This window comes from Oncorhynchus masou, chromosome 27 (genome assembly GCF_036934945.1).
Source record: "Oncorhynchus masou masou isolate Uvic2021 chromosome 27, UVic_Omas_1.1, whole genome shotgun sequence".
Classification (NCBI taxonomy): Eukaryota; Metazoa; Chordata; class Actinopteri; order Salmoniformes; family Salmonidae; genus Oncorhynchus; species Oncorhynchus masou.
This window is the reverse complement of record NC_088238.1, coordinates 39,502,626-39,520,026: the sequence shown is the minus strand read 5'-3', so window position 1 is coordinate 39,520,026 and position 17,401 is coordinate 39,502,626. Positions and strand designations below refer to the sequence as shown.

Here is a 17,401-nt window from a genome sequence, read left to right as displayed (position 1 = left end):
GGAACTGCTGAGTGCTGAAGAGTGTAGCACGTAAAAAATAATCTGACTTCTCTAGAAGCAACATCAGCACAATAACTGTTTGTTGGGAACTTCATGAAGGCTGAACAGCCGCACACAAGCCTAAGATTACCATGTGCGATGCCAAACGTCGGCTGAAGGGGTGTTGATTCTGTGCTTCCAATTTTGTCGCAACAGTTTGGGAAGGCCCTTTCCTGTTTCAGCATGACAATGCCCCCGTGCCAGTGGCGTGTATTCATGGCTGCCAAGGGAAGCCAGGCTTCCACCCCAAAAAAACATAAAACTATATTTTGTCTCTCTGTGTTTCATAAATTTCCTTCAATTCACAAGAGGCTGAATGTATCTCAGAGGAGAAAGCATCTGAGCGAGCAAAACAGCGCCCCTCTGTCTCTCTCATTGTGGGCCCTCTATCCGTGGCTGTCTGGTCCAAACGAGTATGACATTGTTGCCGCACATAACATTGAAGGCAAGGGAAGCCAGCAAGTTTTTGGCCTCCCTTGATAAAAAATTATATAACAGTTAGCCAATCAGCATTGAGCTGAACTGAGCGAGCTCAACTGTGAATGGTCCTGGTGCACCAAAAGAAGTCTCAGGGGAAGCCAGCTTTGATTCTGACATCACTCCCATCAAATCCCATTGAGAGCATTCATCACTGACAGAAAAAGTTCATTTGTTGCATCTGGTTGTATTGTTGTCCTCCGGTGGCTAGCTCGCTAGCTAAAATGGGCCCTTTCCTAAATTAGCCATGGATGGAGATAGAGATTTGGACTTGTGATTGTACGTAATTCTCTGTACTGAGCAATGATTAGAACGGCAATTCTGATCCAACCATTAATTCATACATTGTTGTGCCCCTGGCCCGAGAGGAAGGAAGTTCAATATGTAGCTAGATGCAGAAGGCTAATGTTAACTAGCTAACTTTGCCCATGAATGGTAATTAGGCTAGTGAGCAAGCATTTTAGCCAGATAGATACAACAAAAAATAAAAGTGTGTACTCTATGACAGATGAGCGCTCACACACACACACTAACAGGCACACACAGAAATCAGAACCATTGCACAGCCACATCATATTTAGCTTACGTTGATTGGACTAAATCGTTTTTGGTATCTTTTAGTTGTCACTGTATTAGACTAAGCAGAGGTGATTTTGTATTTATTATGGATCCCCATCAGCTGCTGCCGAGGCAGCAGCTACTCCTCCAGTAAAATTAAGGCAGTTATACAATTTAAAAAACATTACAACACATTCACAACACATTTCAAAGCACATTTACAACAGATTTCACAATAGACCAAGTGTGTGCCCTTGGGCGCCTACTCCACTACCACATATCTACAACACAAAATCCATGTGTATGTGTGTGTATGCATGTGTCAGTGCTTGTGTGTGTGTCACTTCAAAGCCCCTGCTGTTCCATAAGTTGTATTATTGGTATTTAAATCAATTATTACTGCTTGCATGAGTTATTTGATGTGAAATAGAGTTCCAAGTAGTCATGGTTCTATGTCGTACTGTGTGCCTCCCATAGTCTGTTCTGGACTTGGGGACTTTGAAGAGACCTCCAGAAGGCATGTCTTGTGGGGTATGCATGTGTGTCCGAGCTGTGTGCCAGTGGTTCAAACAGACAGCTCGGTGCATTCGACATGTCAATACCTCTCACAAATACAAGTAGTGATGAAGTCCATCTGTCCTCCACTTTGAGCCAGGAGAGATAGACATACATATTCATGTTAGCTCTCTGTGTACATCCGAGGGCCAGCTGTGCTGCCCTGTTCTGAGCCAATTGCAATTTTCCTAAGTCCCTCTTTGGAGGCACCTGACCACACGACTGAACAGTAGTCCAGGTGCGACCAAACTAGGGCCTGTAGGACCTGCCTTGTTGATAGTGCTGTGAAAAAAGCAGGGCAGAGCTTTATTATGGACAGATTTCTCCCCATCTTCGCTACTGTTGTCTTAATATGTTTTGACCATGACAGTTTACAATCCAGGGTTACTCCAAGCTGTTTAGTCACCTCAAATTGCTCAATTTCCACATTAGGGTCTATTCATTACAATATTTAGTCGAGGTTAAGGATTTAGTGAATGATTTGTCCCAAATGCAATGCTTTTCGTTTTTGAAATATTTAAAATGAACATATTCCTTGCCACCCATTCTGAAACTAACTGCAGCCCTTTGTTAAGATTTGATGATGTGGAAGTTGAAATAGTGCTGGAATCGTGGAGGCAGCTCCTGTTTTCTTTGACGGTAATGACTTAGCATTGTGGTAATGACAGAGTGTGGTGGAAATTACATTTCATATTCAACAACTGACTAAAAATAATGTTTAAGATTTTAATGTCACAGTTGTACATGTTTCATTTTATTGAAGATATAGAACAGACTATTAGTTCCAATTCAAAGGTGTTCGATGGGTTTGAGGTCAGGGCTCTGTGCAGGCCAGTCAATTTCTTCCACACCGATCTCAATAAACCATTTTTGTATGCTCCTCGCTTTGTGCACAGGAGCATTGTCATGATGAAACAGGAAAGGGCCTTCCCCAAACTGTTGCCACAAAGTTGGAAGCACAGAATCATCTAGAATGTCATTGCATGCTGTAGCGTTAAGATTTCCCTTCACTGCAACTAAGGGGCCTAGCCCAAAGCATGAAAAACAGCCTCAGACCATTATTCCTCATCCACCAAACTTTACAGTTGGCATTCTGCATTGGGGCAGGTAGCGTTCTCCTGGCATCCTCCAAACCCAGATTTCTCCATCGGACTGCCAGATGGTGAAGTGTGATTGTGCATGGTGATCTTATGCTTGTGTGCGGTTGCTTGTCTCTGGAAACCTATTTCAGGAAGCTCCCGGCGAACAGTTATTTTGCTGACGTTGCTTCCAGAGGCAGTTTGGAACTCTGTAGTCAGTGTTACAATGTAGGAGAGATGATTTTTACGCGCTACGCGCTTCAGCACTTGGCGGTTTCGTCCTGTGAGCTTGTGTGGCCTACCACTTTGCGAATGAGCCGTTGTTGCTCCTAGACATTTCCACTTCACAATAACAGCACTTACAGTTGATCAGGGCAGCTCTAGCAGGGCAGAAATTTGACAAACTGACTTGAAGGAACGGTGGCATCCTACAGTATGACGGTTCCATGTTGAAAGTCACTGAGCTCTTCAGTATGGACTATTCTACTGCCAATGTTTGTCTATGGAGATTGCATGGCTGAGTGCTCAATTGTATACACCTTTCAGCAACAGGTGTGGCTGAAAAAGCCGAATCCACTAATTTGATCCACTTATTTGAAGGCATGAACACATACTTATGTATATATAGGGTATGTCCTTGTCCTCTCCTTGGTTGATTTAGAGGGCATCTTACAGAAACATTTTAAATAAATAAATAAATTCAGTAATAACCATAGTAGGTCACATAAATAGACATCAAAAGCACTCAATCGTCCTATCCTAATACAACATGTAATGGTCTTATTTTGCAAATAGGTGTCCAATTTCAACTTAACCATAATCATATATGTAATTTGTTTGTCTTTTCAGGTCTTAAGGTAAGTAAAATGTATGAACTTATTACGACCATTATCACCACTCATTACCACCACATTCTGTCCTTACCATCACAGTTATATGGTGGTAATGACGTGTGGTGGGAATGACATCTTTACAGTATTTGGTCATACTGTAAATTGCAGGGATTCTAGAATGCTAACTCCAGTTGAACAGCTAGCATACAATGTATCCTAACTACACACAATTAAAACATTATTTCAAAAATCGAACATAATTTGATAAAATTATAGCCTATTTGGTAATGATGTTTAAAGTCATATTTACCTTTATTTTCTATAATTTCCTGGCATCTAAATTGGAATTCACCTCCATGACATCCATGTTACTATTCATATTCATGCTAACCAAGTACACAAAATGTTGAAAGAAGGTTATTATCATGTAATTTGCTCTTCGTGGTGATGACACAATACTTAGAGATATCTTAGAGGTATCTTGTGTAAAAAAAGTATAAAATGGCTTATGCATATCTAATATATACGTAGTTTCCATTTATTTGACTCTTTTTTTAACCACTACGGGGTGTCCCTATACCGGAATGTTTGTTGCTAACCTGCGCTAATGTGACTAGAATGACATTAGAAGTAACAGCAAACTTTCCTGGACATAGACATGTCTTATATGGGCAGAAAGCTTAAATTCCTGTTAGTCTAACGGCACTGTCCAATTTACAGTAACTATTACAGTGAAAAAATACCATGCTATTGTTTGAGGAGAGTGCACAACAACAAAACACTTTTATCACGGCAACTGGTTTGATACATTCCCCTCTAAAGGTAAATAATGTATTTACATTCAATAATCTTGCTCTGATTTGTCATCCTGAGGGACCCAGAAATAAAATGTAGCATAGACTTGTTTGATAAAATATTTTTTTATATTCAAATGTAGGAACTGGGTTCTACAGTTTGAACCCCTGCTGTCTCTGGCTCCACACCCACCACGCCCGGCCATCTAGATGTGTGAAAGTTAGTGAATGAGCTAATGATCCATCACGTATGACATTCCTGGGAGTGTGTAAACTTAAATTTTGTATTACCATATAATTTTTGTATGTTCTCTATAGTTATGTTCTCTATAGTTACGTACCAATTCTGCACATTTGGGCAGACTTGATACAAAATATTGTGCAGTATTGCAACGCTTCATTGGATCAATCTGAAACTTTGCACACCATCTAGTGCCAAAATCTAAATTGCGCCTAAACTCCAATATTATATTATAGCATTTCTCTTGCATTTCAAAGATGGTTTTTAAAAAATATTGAATATTGAAAAATATTGTTTTTTTTGTTTGTATTGTCTTTTACCAGATCTAATGTGTTATATTCTCCTACATTAATTTCACATTTCTACAAACTTCAAAGTGTTTCCTTTCAAATGGTATCAAGAATATGCATATCCTTGCTTCAGGTCCTGAACGACAGGCAGTTAGATTTGGGTATGTCATTTAAGGCGAAAATTTAAAAAAAAGGGTCCGATCCTAAATACAAGTGCATTAAAAAATTTATAATTATCAAGACTTTTATAAGTGTAGTACATACAGAATGTAAAGTGTCTGGGTGTGAGACAGGACAAAAATAGTGCAAAACAGTGAAATACAGACATTAAATACTTTAGAAAATAAAATAAAAAACATTTTGAAAGCTGAAAAATTTAAGGTTATTTTAGTCTCTACTTAATGTGAAATAAACAAATCTAAATTAAAATGTTGTATTAAAGATCTAACCCTGAGACACATAAAGCCCCGTATTTGATAAAATCACCCACATGCAATATGCTTTGTGGACTTTTTGTGATCAAATAAAGGTGCAGTGAATTTATTCTGCCACTGTGTCTTCTTATTGTCTCGGTCTCTAGGCCAATATCACATTCGCAAGGCATTTGAATAAATTATTGAACTATTACAACACATAGCAAGTAATATGGGGGGGGGTTGGCTTCCCCAGTGATTTTACCCACACACAGCTACTGCCTGGGGCACAAAGTGAGAAAAATACAGAAATGGTTTGTGGAGATTGGTGTGGAAGAACTTGACTGGCCAGCATAGAACCCTGACCTCAACCCCATCGAACACCTTTGGGATGAATTGGAACGTTGACTGGCTGCCAGGCCTAATCGTCCAACGTCAGTGCCCGACCTCACTAACGCTCTTGTGACTGAATGGAAACAAGTCCCTGGAGTAATGTTCCAACATCTAATGGAAAGCGTTCCCAGAAGAGTGGAGGTTGTTATATCAGCAAAGGTGTCCACATGCATTTGGTTATGTAGTGTAAATGTAGTATACAGTTCATGCTGTGCGCAACGGTAGCGTGGCCGAGCGGTCTAAGGCGCTGGATTAAGGCTCCAGTCTCTTCGGGGGCGTGGGTTCGAATCCCACCGCTGCCAATGTTCTTTTCTTTGTTTAAATTTTCTGAAATAATTATATTTCATATACAACTATAATCTATGATATATTTCCTTTAATGTGCAAAAGTCACTCACATTACAAAATGTAGTTTGTATTTCCAGAACGCGTTTCTCGAGTGGTACATTGTTCGTACTTTTTTTTAACCTGCGGCAGCCCGTAGTGTATTGATTCTTGAGCAGTAAACGTGTTGTCAAGATTAGGTATAGAAACAGAACAGGATTCACTCTTTCCGGATAAAACTCAACATTTACAGGTATCTACTTGCACTTTATCACGTCGATAACAAACTATAATTTAGGGACTGTGACAAGGATAGCTTTGTTGTTAGCAAGCTAACTCTGGTCTTTCGCGCGACGACAACGAGTTGCCTCTGCACTCTTTTGTCGCGTTCCATTTTACTATATCCTTTCATCAAAACAAATGTGTTGCTGGATAAGTTGTCTCTGTCTGTACAGGGTGCCATTACTCCAAAATAGGAAAACGACTTGAGCACTTTGTATACCGCGAGACTCGCTCTGGTCCACGCGAATACGTCAGCGCGTAACGCTAATTGGAAATCCGACGCATGCGCGTGGACCAGTGCTAGCTACGATAGCTCCTGTCTAATTGTTTGTCTTCCATTCAACTAAACGTTGCTACCTAGCTAACACAATGAAGCCACCCTCTCGTTCTCGAATACAACCGACGCGCTATGTGAACAAGAAGACCGAAAAGACTGTCTCGAAGCGAAAACCAAAGTTCGCGTGCACGGGATGGAGTCGGACGGAGCAGCAGGTCCTGCTGCGGTGCCTCAACAAGCAGAACAAGATGACTGGCGGGATTCACGGGGCAATAGACCTAGAGGCCCTGCACGAAAAACTTCCCAAGCAGTCCAGAGAAGAAGTAAGTTAGCTCGAAGTGCATTTCAAATTGAGGTCACGATCATTCATTGTTCATGTGAGAGATGTATTTCTCTGTCTCTCTCTCTCTCTGTGTCTCGCTCTCTAAAAGAATTGTAAACAAACATTTGACAACTGGGGACATTATGTTGGTTCCCATAAGGTTAAATGCTATTTCTAGGGGGGTTAAGGTATGTTTTTGGATTAAGGTTCGATTTAGGGTTAGGGAAAATAGGATGTTGAATGGGACTGAATTGTATGTCCCCACAATGTTAGCTGCGCATGACTGTGTGTGTCCCAGTTCTGTATCGTATGGTTCATACACAACACACCAATTAGTGTTTCTCTTCCATCCACTCTCCCTCCCAGATCCAGTCCCAGTTGGAGTCTCTGATGATGCGTGTGCTGAGAGCGGTGGTGGGCCAGGTGAAGAAGCAGAGGTCTGAGCAGAAGGCAGCCCTGAAGCCCATCCAGCTGTGGGCTGAACTGGCCCATGATATGGCTGGAGCTCTGGAGGAACCCATTACCTCAGCCTTCGCTCAGGTCTGTTCATTTATATATATTACACAATACCACGTCTTTCAAGGGAAGGTGAAAGTATCTCAAAAGGGGCAATTATGTTCGAAAACAATGCAAACATATGACCTAAAATATCACTAGCTGGTTACTCAACCCTGCTGCCCTATATACATGGAATCACTGGCCACTTTAATAATGTTTACATAGTGCTTTACTCATTTCATATGTATTTTTTTATCCATTATTTTACCAGGTAAGTTGACTGAGAACAAGTTCTCATTTGCAGCAACGACCTGGGGAATAGTTACAGGGGATGAATGAGCCAATTGTAAACTGGGGATTATTAGGTGACCGTGATGGTTTGAGGGCAAGATTGGGAATTTAGCCAGGACACCGGGGTTAACACCCCTCCTCTTACGATAAGTGCCATGGGATCTTTAATGACCTCAGAGAGTCCCATCCGAAAGACAGTACCCTACACAGGGCAGTGGGATATTTTTTTTTTAGACCAGAGGAAAGAGTGCCTCCTACTTGCCATCCAACAGCATCTGGTCTCCCATCCAGGAACTGACCAGGACCAACCCTGCTTAGATTCAGAAGCAAGCCAGCAGTGGTATGCAGGGTGGTATGCTGCTGGCAATATATACTGTACTCGATTCTACTGTCAATGTCACTCTGACATTGCTCGTCCTAATATTTATATATTTCTTAATTCCATTATTTGACTTTTAGATTTGTGTATATTTTTGAATTGTTAGATACTACTGCACTGTTGGAGCTAGGAACACAAGCATTTCGCTACACCCACAATAACATCTGCTTAAATATGTGTATGCTACCAATAACATTTGATTTGACTAGGCTTAAATATTTAGATGATAGTCTAGACATATTCAAGATTGAAAGTTACAAACTCTCCCTCTCTCTCATCTCCCCTCTATCGCTCTCTTCCCTTCTCCTTCAATCTTCTCTCCAGATGCTAGTCATCTCAGCCACAGAGCCCGGCAGCCTGACCAACTCGGACCCGCCTCGAGAAGACTACCTCCCTAAGCAACAACGCTCCAACTTCAAGACCATCCCACCTAGACCCATACCCACCCCTACCTCCCAAAAAAAACCAGCCCCCTCAGGGGTATCTAACAGCCCTATAGTGTTTAACATTGCTTCTACACCCCAACCACCACCTGCAGTCTCTGTACCAGTCTCTGGTGTTCCCGCCACCCAGCCGTCCACAATGAACCCCGGTTCTGGCGCGTCCAAACAGAGAGGCAGGACCACTACACCAGCCTCAACGGTTGGAGCCCTACCCCAGCCTGGTTGCTCTAACTCCAGCATCCTCAGTCAGATTCAAGAAGGGTCTGCCATTTCCACTCTGCTTACAGTACCAATGCCTGTACAGTCCCTTTCTGCCTTATCGTCTGGTCCTACTACAACACTGCAGTCCCAGTCGGTGGCACAAGGTGGTGCGCATGGGCAGACCATGTCCAACGTCCCTTCCACTCAGCTGGCAGGGATGTCCTCTCCTGCCCCTGCCGATGTGTCAAAACAACAACAGCCCTCTGCTGCAGCCTCCTCAATTAGGCCGCAGCCTCAGCATCCCGGGGCTGGGCCAAGGAAAAGTAAACATGCGGATGAGAACACACCTAGATACACAGGCCTGGGGAGCATTGTGGACTTTGAGAAGATCTATCGGTTCTTAAGTACGGTCCATGTGCAGAGTGAATGCTTCAAACTGACTCCTATGGGTGAGATGATAGCTATTGTTGGGTTGGGTTGTAAGTTATACACTTTTTACCTTATGACAGTCGATAATCTGGTTTCTTTCTTTCTACATGTCTTACCAGGGTTGGGGTCAATTCCATTTTAAATTCCAGTCAATTCATTCTAATTGTTCATATTCCCATTTGAAAAGCGTTGAAGATAATTGGAATTTCTGTGTAGTTCTGGAATATACCGGGATTGAAATGGAATTGACCCCAACCCTGCTTGTTATACAACCAATTGCTTGTAAAGATGCATTTGGGTCAAGAGGATAACACATTAGAGCACTAGGCTATTTCCAATGTGGTCAACATGCTCTGTCACATTCATATGTTGCCAAGAGATTGGCCAGTCTGTCCCATTTCCTCATCATAATCTTCTTGTTCCTGTTCTTCTTCTTTTTCCCCAGAAAGTGCTATAATACTGGACCTGCTGATGTCTCTGCCTGAAGAGCTCCCCCTCCTGGACTGTGCCAGACTGCAGCACCACCTGCTCCAGGTACTGTACACTCAACTACAGATCTATGATCAGATTGCCCAGCTGATCTAGGATCAGTTTAGCTTTTTAATTTAGCAAGGAATAAGAGTTGGGACCTGATCCTAGATCAGCACTCCAACTTTGAGACCCTTTGTGAGTGCGGGCCCAGGCCTAGAATTGCGGATGGGTCATAGATCTCCACCTCACTCATTTCTGTGTGGGAGTTTGCCCTTTTGCTAGTCAGACCTCTCCACCATCTAACGTTTTCTCTTTTTAATATATTCTTTCCATAATCTCTCCCTTTTGAGATATATTTGACAACATTACTCTGTTTTCTTCTCACCCCTAGGTCCATGAACGGTTCTCAGCCCCGGTTCCCAAAGTGACCCAGGAGGGCACCGGTACTGGGAGGCCCTGGTCCTCAGCAGCGGGAGATCAAAGAAGACAAGATGGAGCAACAGATGGAGGAGCAATACTTGTTGCTGTGACAACACCCCCAAGTCTAGATGCTGGTGACAAGGTGGGGGCCCCACTTCAAGTACAACAGGGGAGTCAGGTAGAAGGAGGAAAAGGTGTGGCTATTAGTGGAATCCCAGATGGTCTGGGAAGTGATGGGATGGTATGCACCTCAACCAATCAGGGTGTGGCTGCAACGGTGGTGCCTGCCAACCTGGTCGCCGGGTGTTCCAATTCCGTTGCTAAGGATGGGGCTGTGCCATTGCAGGGGAGTACAGAGGAAAGAGCGGGAACTGAGACTGTCGCGCCTTCACAGGACAATGGACAAGCCCAGGGACAAACGCCCTCGACCAATGACACGTCAGCAAAGTCAGGGACGTCTAGGCAAAGAAAATCTGTCTGGGAGAAGGCGGGACTCTGTCCCCTTAACCCCTTCATGGTGCCTTTGAAACTGTTGGCACGGAAACAGATCCAGTCGCTGGACGAGGTTGTGTTACAGTAGCCCCCATTTTGTTTTATATTTTGAGACGGAAAAAATGAAATAGCTGACAACTTGAGGATTTCATAGAATGTTCTAAAGCCTTAGATTAGTACAGCAGTACTTAAGTTCTTTAATTAGAAATGTCTCACTTTAACCTTCATTCATGGTTCATTTGATTGTGGTTTGTCATTTTTGGTTGCTTTGATATTATGCAGTTTACAAATATGAGTCAGGAAATAAATCTTTGTTTTTATTACACATTTCAAAGATGTTTTGAGTGTTCAATATCTGTTTTCTGTATACAGACACGTTGTTAGGCCATGTTATTATATACATGTGATATTACAACATTATTCATTAGCTTTAGTACCAATGTTAAAAATGAGTACCTCTAATTGTCAAACTGGCATAAGTTGCATCATATCATTGGTAAAACAGTTTTTGCTGTTTCATTCAGTCTTCGCTCCCAAAGAGGAGACCTTCCAATACAGATCTTGTTCCAGTCTGTTTTTTTCCCGGTGGTCGATGAAACACTGATTTAAAGGATGATCCAAGACATCTCAGAGTGACTTTATCTCCGGTCTGCTGATCATAAACTCAGGGAATATTGAAAAAAGGTATTTAAGTATGGAATAGGTTTTTAAAGTCAACATTAGCTCCTCCATAGTATCCCTATGTAGTAATTTACCATGAAAGTACACCAGTTTATAAAGTGCAACCACAGTATAACGTACTTTACAGCTTTTTTTAACCGGTTGAATGACAATGTAGCCCACTTGTCAATCTCAAGGCCCGCGAGCCTATACAATCTGAATTGTTTTTTTTTTGTCGCAGCAGAACAATGTCAATCGACATTGAAATTACTAAAACCAAATCAAAAGTTTGTAGAAATTATATTGGACCTTCATTTATAGTCTCTTCACTTTTGTCCAGCTTGCTAACAGTCATCGAAATGAAAGCTAGACATTCTGGGAGCATCAGAAATTCCAAAAGCGCTAGACTAATTTTTGCAAATTTTGACGACAATGAAATACAGTATATAATACATTTTAAATGCAGCATTCTGTCCTTCTTTCCGCTTTTGATTGGCTGCCAGGGTCACTCAATGCAAAACGTTGCCCTGAAGAGGTCGGTCGGTTCAGGTGTCTGTATGTCTTGTATGGCGTCCCTATCAGCCCCCAGGAACTGGTAGATGGTCTCAAACCTCTCCCCGGACACCTTTTATAGGAGAAGAAAGTAAGAACAAAGCTATACTGTCCAATTTTATTTATCATGTTTTTGTTGCTTTTTAACCCCTTGAGAAAGTGTTTAAGTGACTTGCTCAAGGGGCACAACGTCAGGAGATGGCATCTAGTATAGCTTGAATAGAATCCCCAACTGCCTGTGTTCCATGGTAAGGAGACGTTGGAGGAGTCTGCCTCGTACTGCAAGCCCACTCGGCCACCATAAGGTGGGTTAGCGTTATTCTCTATGATAGGGGAGAAAAATTACATTTACAAATGGTCCCACAAGCTAATCATGTTTTAAACCAGGCCAAGTACTCTACTGATGAGGATAATTAATTTTTTTTTTAAATGGGTGAAGGTGTTATGCCACACTTTTAAAGTCAAATACTTTGTATAACAATGGCATATTGTCAATGTCCGCGCCCACACGGGATATAATTTTTTTTTTTTTAAATACACATAAAAATCTGCAAGCTAGAGATATCTTTTTTTGTTGTTGCATGGGCTGCATCTCAACACTGCTGGCCTTCTGCACTTGCGGTGAAAGGTGGCAGCGCTACAGCTGTGTTTGTCTGACCATGAGACATCCTGAAAAATCGGTCTTCACAAAAACGTCTGTAGCGTCCGAATGTCCTACAAACTATTATGACCCCTCTGTGGAAAGATGACACTCACACACACGATGGTGTTCTCCGTTTTGCTCTACGACCCCCACAAGTGTCAGACTCGTCTGAATTCGGTACTGCCAACTTCTGTCTGTAGCATCCGAACAGTTTGGGCCACACACTAATATGAACCCTGTTTGGAAAGGTGAGACTCTCACCAACACGTACATGTCGGTCCAGGACGCTCACAAGACTCGTTTGAAAGTAGCCCGGTACGAGTTTATAAAAATGAATGCCCCTTTTTGCCCTCAGAACAGCCTCAGCTCAGGGCATGGATTCTCAGAGCATGGATTCTACAAGGTGTCAACATGCTGGCCCATGTTGGCTCCAATGCTTCCCACAGTTGTGTCAAGTTGGCTGGATGTCGTTTGGGCGGTGGACCATTCTTGACACACGGAAAACTGTTGAGTGTGAAAAACCCAGCAGCATTGCAGTTTGTGACACACTCAAACCGGTGCACCTGGCACCTACTACCATACCCTGTTCAAAGGCACATAAATATTTTGTCTTGCCCATTGACCCTCTGAATGGCACACACAAGTAATCCAAGGCTTAAAAATCCTTATTTAACCTGCCTCCTCCCTTTCATCAACACTGTTTGAAGTGGATTTAACAAGTAATTTCAATTAGGGAATCACAGCTTTCACCTGGTCAGTCTATGTCATGGAAAAAGCAGCTGTTCCTAATGTTTTGTACACTGTGTATATGGAAATAGTTTAGTGGCAAAAAGAAAATGTGTTACAATAAAAACATCCTGATCTTATGTTTCTCAGATATATATGTCTCAATTTAAAAACAATTTCTGGGGACTATCTGTTTTTCCATGTATGAATCTATTATTCAATACATTTCTAGGGGCTAATAGCATTGTGTCAAATTCAATGTTTCGTCCAATAATTTGACTCCAGGGGTTTAAAACACAATTATAGCAACAACCTATGATAGCAGAGCAAGCTTAAGACAGTTTACCTGTTAGGACCGTGGTACTACTTGAACCAACCGCCACTCGTAGTTGGCCTGTCGGGCCACTCAAAGTCGTCCTCCAGCCACTGGTTCAGTATGGATGTCTTTAGCCCTGATATGAAGGAAAGGGAAGAGTGGGGACTTAGTTAACTGAAATAACTTATTTACATAAGCATCCAGACCCTTTGTTATGAGACTCGAAATTGAGCTCCGGTGCATCCTGTTTCCATTGATCATCCTTGAGATGTTTCTACAGTACAACTTGATTGGAGTCCACCTGTGGTAAATTCAATTGATTGGACATGATTTGGAAAAGCACGCACCTGTCAGTGACAATGCATGTCAGAGCAAAACCCCTGTCATGAGGTCGAAGGAATTGTCCGTAGAGCTCAGAGACAGGACTATGTCAAAGCACAAATCTGGGGAAGAGTACCAAAACATTTCTGCGGCATTGAAGGTCCCCAAGAACAGTGGCCTCCATCATTCTTAAATAGAAGAAGTTTGGAACCACCAAGACTCTTCCTAACGCTGGCCGCCCGGCCAAACTGAGCAATTGGGGGAGAAGGACCTTGGTCATGGAGGTGACCAAGAACCCGATGGTCACTCTGACAACGCTCCAGAGTTCCTTCGTGGAGATGGGAGAACCTTCTTGAAGGACAACCATCTCTGCAGCACTCTACCAATCAGGCTTTTATTGTAGAGTGGCCAGACGGAAGCCACTCCTCAGTAAAAGGCACATTGACAGCCCTCTTGGAGTATGCCAAAAGGCACCTAAAGGACACTTAGACCATGAGAAACAAGATTCTCTGGTCTGATGAAAACAAGATTGAACTCTTTGGCCTGAAAGCCAAGCATCACATCTGGAGAAGACCTGGCACCATCCCCATGGTGAAGCATGGTGGTGGCAGCATCATGCTGTGTGGATGTTTTTCTGTGGCAGGGACTGGGAGAATGTTCAGGATCGAGGGAAAGATTAACTAATAAAATTGCAGAGAGATCCTTAATGAAGACCTGCCCCAGAGCGCTCAGGGTCTCAGAAGGTTCACCTTCTAACAGGACAACGACCCTAAGCACACAGCCAAGACAATGCAGGAGTTGCTTCGGGACAAGTCTCTGAATGTCCTTGAGTGGCCCAGCCAGAGCCCGGACTTGAACCTGATCGAACATTTCTGGAGAGACCTGAAACCAGCTGTTCAGCAACGCTCCCCATCCAACCTGTTAGAACTTGAAGAATGGGAGAAACTCCCCAAATACAGGTGTGCCAAGCTCGTAGCGTCATACCCAAGAAGACTCAAGGCTGTTATCGCTGCCAGGTGCTTCAACAAATTACTGAGTAAAGCATCTGAATACTTTTATAAATGTGATATTTCAGTTTTTATTTTTTACAAATTAGCAAACAATTATTAAAACCTGTTTTTGCTTTGTCATTATGGGGTATTGTGTGTAGATTGAAAAACAATTTAATACATTTTAGAATAAGGCTGTAAAATAACAAAATGTGGAAAAAGTCAAGGGGTCTGAATACTTTCTGAAGGCACTGTAGATCAACTGTATCTGTTTATACTTCAATGGTCTCTGTAGTTAATTGACAGGAAAAAGAACAACAACTTGACATTTTAATTATTATTATTTATTGTTTACATTTAAGGCAATGTGGTTACATACCGTGGGGAAAACAAGTATTTGATACACTGCCGATTTTGCAGGTTTCCTGCTTACAAAGCATGTAGAGGTCTGTAATTTTTATCATAGGTACACTTCAACTGTGAGAGACGGAATCTGAAAGAAAAATCCAGAAAATCACATTGTATGATTTTTAAGTAATTAATTTACATTTTATTGCATGACATAAGTATTTGATCACCTACCAACCAGTTAGAATTCCGTCTCTCACAGACCTGTTAGTTTTTCTTTAAGAAGCCCTCCTGTTCTCCACTCATTACCTGTATTAATTGCACCTGTTTGAACTTGTTACCTGTATAAAAGACACCTGTCCACACACTCAATCAAACAGACTCCAACCTCTCCACAATGGCCAAGACCAGAGAGCTGTGTAAGGACATCAGGGATAAAATTGCAGACCTGCACAAGGCTGGGATGGGCTCCAGGACGATAGGCAAGCAGCTTGGTGAGAAGGCAACAACTGTTGGCGCAATTATTAGAAAATGGAAGAAGTTCAAGATGACGGTCAATCACCCTCGGTCTGGGGCTCCATGCAAGATCTCACCTCGTGGGGCATCAATGATCATGAGGAAGGTGAGGGATCAGCCCAGAACTACATGGCAGGACCTGGTCAATGACCTGAAGAGAGCTGGGAACACAGTCTCAAAGAAAACCATTAAGTAACACACTACAGCATCATGGATTAAAATCCTGCAGCTCACGCAAAGTTCCCCTTCTCAAGCCAGCGCATGTCCAGGCCCGTCTGAAGTTTGCCAATGACCATCTGGATGATCCAGAGGAGGAATGGGAGAAGGTCATGTGGTCTGATAGGAAAAAAATAGTTTTTTGGTCAAAACTCCACTCGCTGTGTTTGGTGGAAGAAGAAGGATGAGTACAACCCCAAGAACACCATCCCAATCGTGAAGCATGGAGGTGGAAACATCATTCTTTGGGGATGCTTTTCTGCGAAGGGGACAGGACGACTGCACCGTGTTGAGGGGAGGATGGACGGGTCCATGTATCGCGAGATCTTGGCCAACAACCTCCTTCCCTCAGTAAGAGCATTGAAGATGGGTCATGGCTGGGTCTTCCAGCATGACAACGACCCGAAACACACAGCCAGGGCAACTAAGGAGTGGCTCCGTAAGAAGCATCTCAAGGTCCTGGAGTGGCCTAGCCAGTCTCCTGACCTGAACCCAATAGAAAATCTTTGGAGGGAGCTGAAAGTCCGTATTGCCCAGCGACAGCCCCGAAACCTGAAGGATCTGGAGAAGGTATGTATGGAGGAGTGGGCCAAAATCCCTGCTGCAGTGTGTGCAAACCTGGTCAAGAACTACAGGAAACGTATGATCTCTCTAATTGCAAACAAAGGTTTCTGTACCAAATATTAAGTTCTGCTTTGCTGATGTATCAAATACTTATGTCATGCAATAAAATGCAAATTAATTGCTTAAAAATCATACAATGTGATTTTCTGGATTTTTGTTTTAGATTCCATCTCTCACAGTTGAAGTGTACCTATGATAAAAAATTACAGACCTCAACATGCTTTGTAAGTAGGATAACCTGCAAAATCAGCAGTGTATCATAAACTTGTTCTCCCCACTGTAGATCAAACAGGACAGTGGTTAAGTAGGAGAGGTCAATGGAGGATGTAGTTGGATTGGATGTAGTAGATGGGGTAGATGGAGAAGGTGTTGTAGATGGGGTAGTTGGAAGAGGTGTGGTAAACGGCGTGGTCGGAATGGTTAGAGAGTGTGTTGTGGTTATTGCTTCAGTTGTTGTTGATGCCTCACTATGTGTTGAGGTGCCAGCAGTTTCAGTTAGACTCACTTGCATCCTCAGGTGTCCCTATTGTGTGACCAGGAGTGATTGTGGGAGTTGTCAGTCTCTGGGCTTGCTGATTGTTCTTGTGTGACTGGTTGTTATTGCTTCAGCGGGAGTTGTTGTCATTTCTGCCTTTGTTTGCTCATCAGGGATTGTTCCAGGTCCTGCTGCAGTTGAGGTGTCAGTTGGCTTTGTAGATATACCGTCAGCTCCCCGAGTAGATGAGAGTCCAACTGTTGTGCCCGGTAATTGTCCTTCTGTGGCTGCTGACGTTTGTTCATTTGTGGTGACAGGCTCACTGGTGACGGTAGACAGTTGTGAAGGACTTGTTTCTGGCCCCATTCATTCTTTTCCTTTACAGAGGTCCGTTTGCAGAAGAACAGCCCCAAGCATGATGTTTCCACTTTCCCCCATGCTTCACAGTAGGTATGGTGTTCTTTGGATGCAACTCAGCATTCTTTGTCCTCCAAACACGACGAGTTGAGTTTCT

At 42.8% G+C, this 17,401-nt stretch overlaps 1 protein-coding gene and 1 non-coding gene across 2 annotated transcripts; both read left to right on the top strand.

The window, feature by feature from the left end:
* The first annotated feature begins 5,892 nt into the window (after positions 1-5,892).
* On the top strand, positions 5,893-5,974 carry trnal-aag (transfer RNA leucine (anticodon AAG)). Its single transcript has one exon. It is a non-coding gene; the product is annotated as a tRNA-Leu (tRNA).
* Positions 5,975-6,014: 40 nt separating this feature from the next.
* snapc2 (small nuclear RNA activating complex, polypeptide 2) lies at positions 6,015-10,837 on the top strand. The gene is made up of 6 exons (XM_064940174.1): positions 6,015-6,249; positions 6,640-6,878; positions 7,244-7,417; positions 8,370-9,138; positions 9,564-9,652; positions 9,981-10,837. The coding sequence occupies exons 2-6, from the start codon at positions 6,648-6,650 to the stop codon at positions 10,587-10,589; spliced, it is 1,872 nt and encodes a 623-aa protein (XP_064796246.1). The 5' UTR covers positions 6,015-6,249; positions 6,640-6,647; the 3' UTR covers positions 10,590-10,837.
* The last annotated feature ends 6,564 nt before the right edge of the window (positions 10,838-17,401 follow it).

Bases quoted from the DNA above. Each gene is read 5' to 3' on its own strand.
- snapc2 (XM_064940174.1), top strand. From the start codon at position 6,648: ATGAAGCCACCCTCTCGTTCTCGAATACAACCGACGCGCTATGTGAAC. The intron at 7,418-8,369 runs GTCTGTTCATTT...TCTTCTCTCCAG, and splicing joins TTACCTCAGCCTTCGCTCAG to ATGCTAGTCATCTCAGCCAC. The intron at 9,139-9,563 runs GTGAGATGATAG...CTTTTTCCCCAG, and splicing joins CTTCAAACTGACTCCTATGG to AAAGTGCTATAATACTGGAC.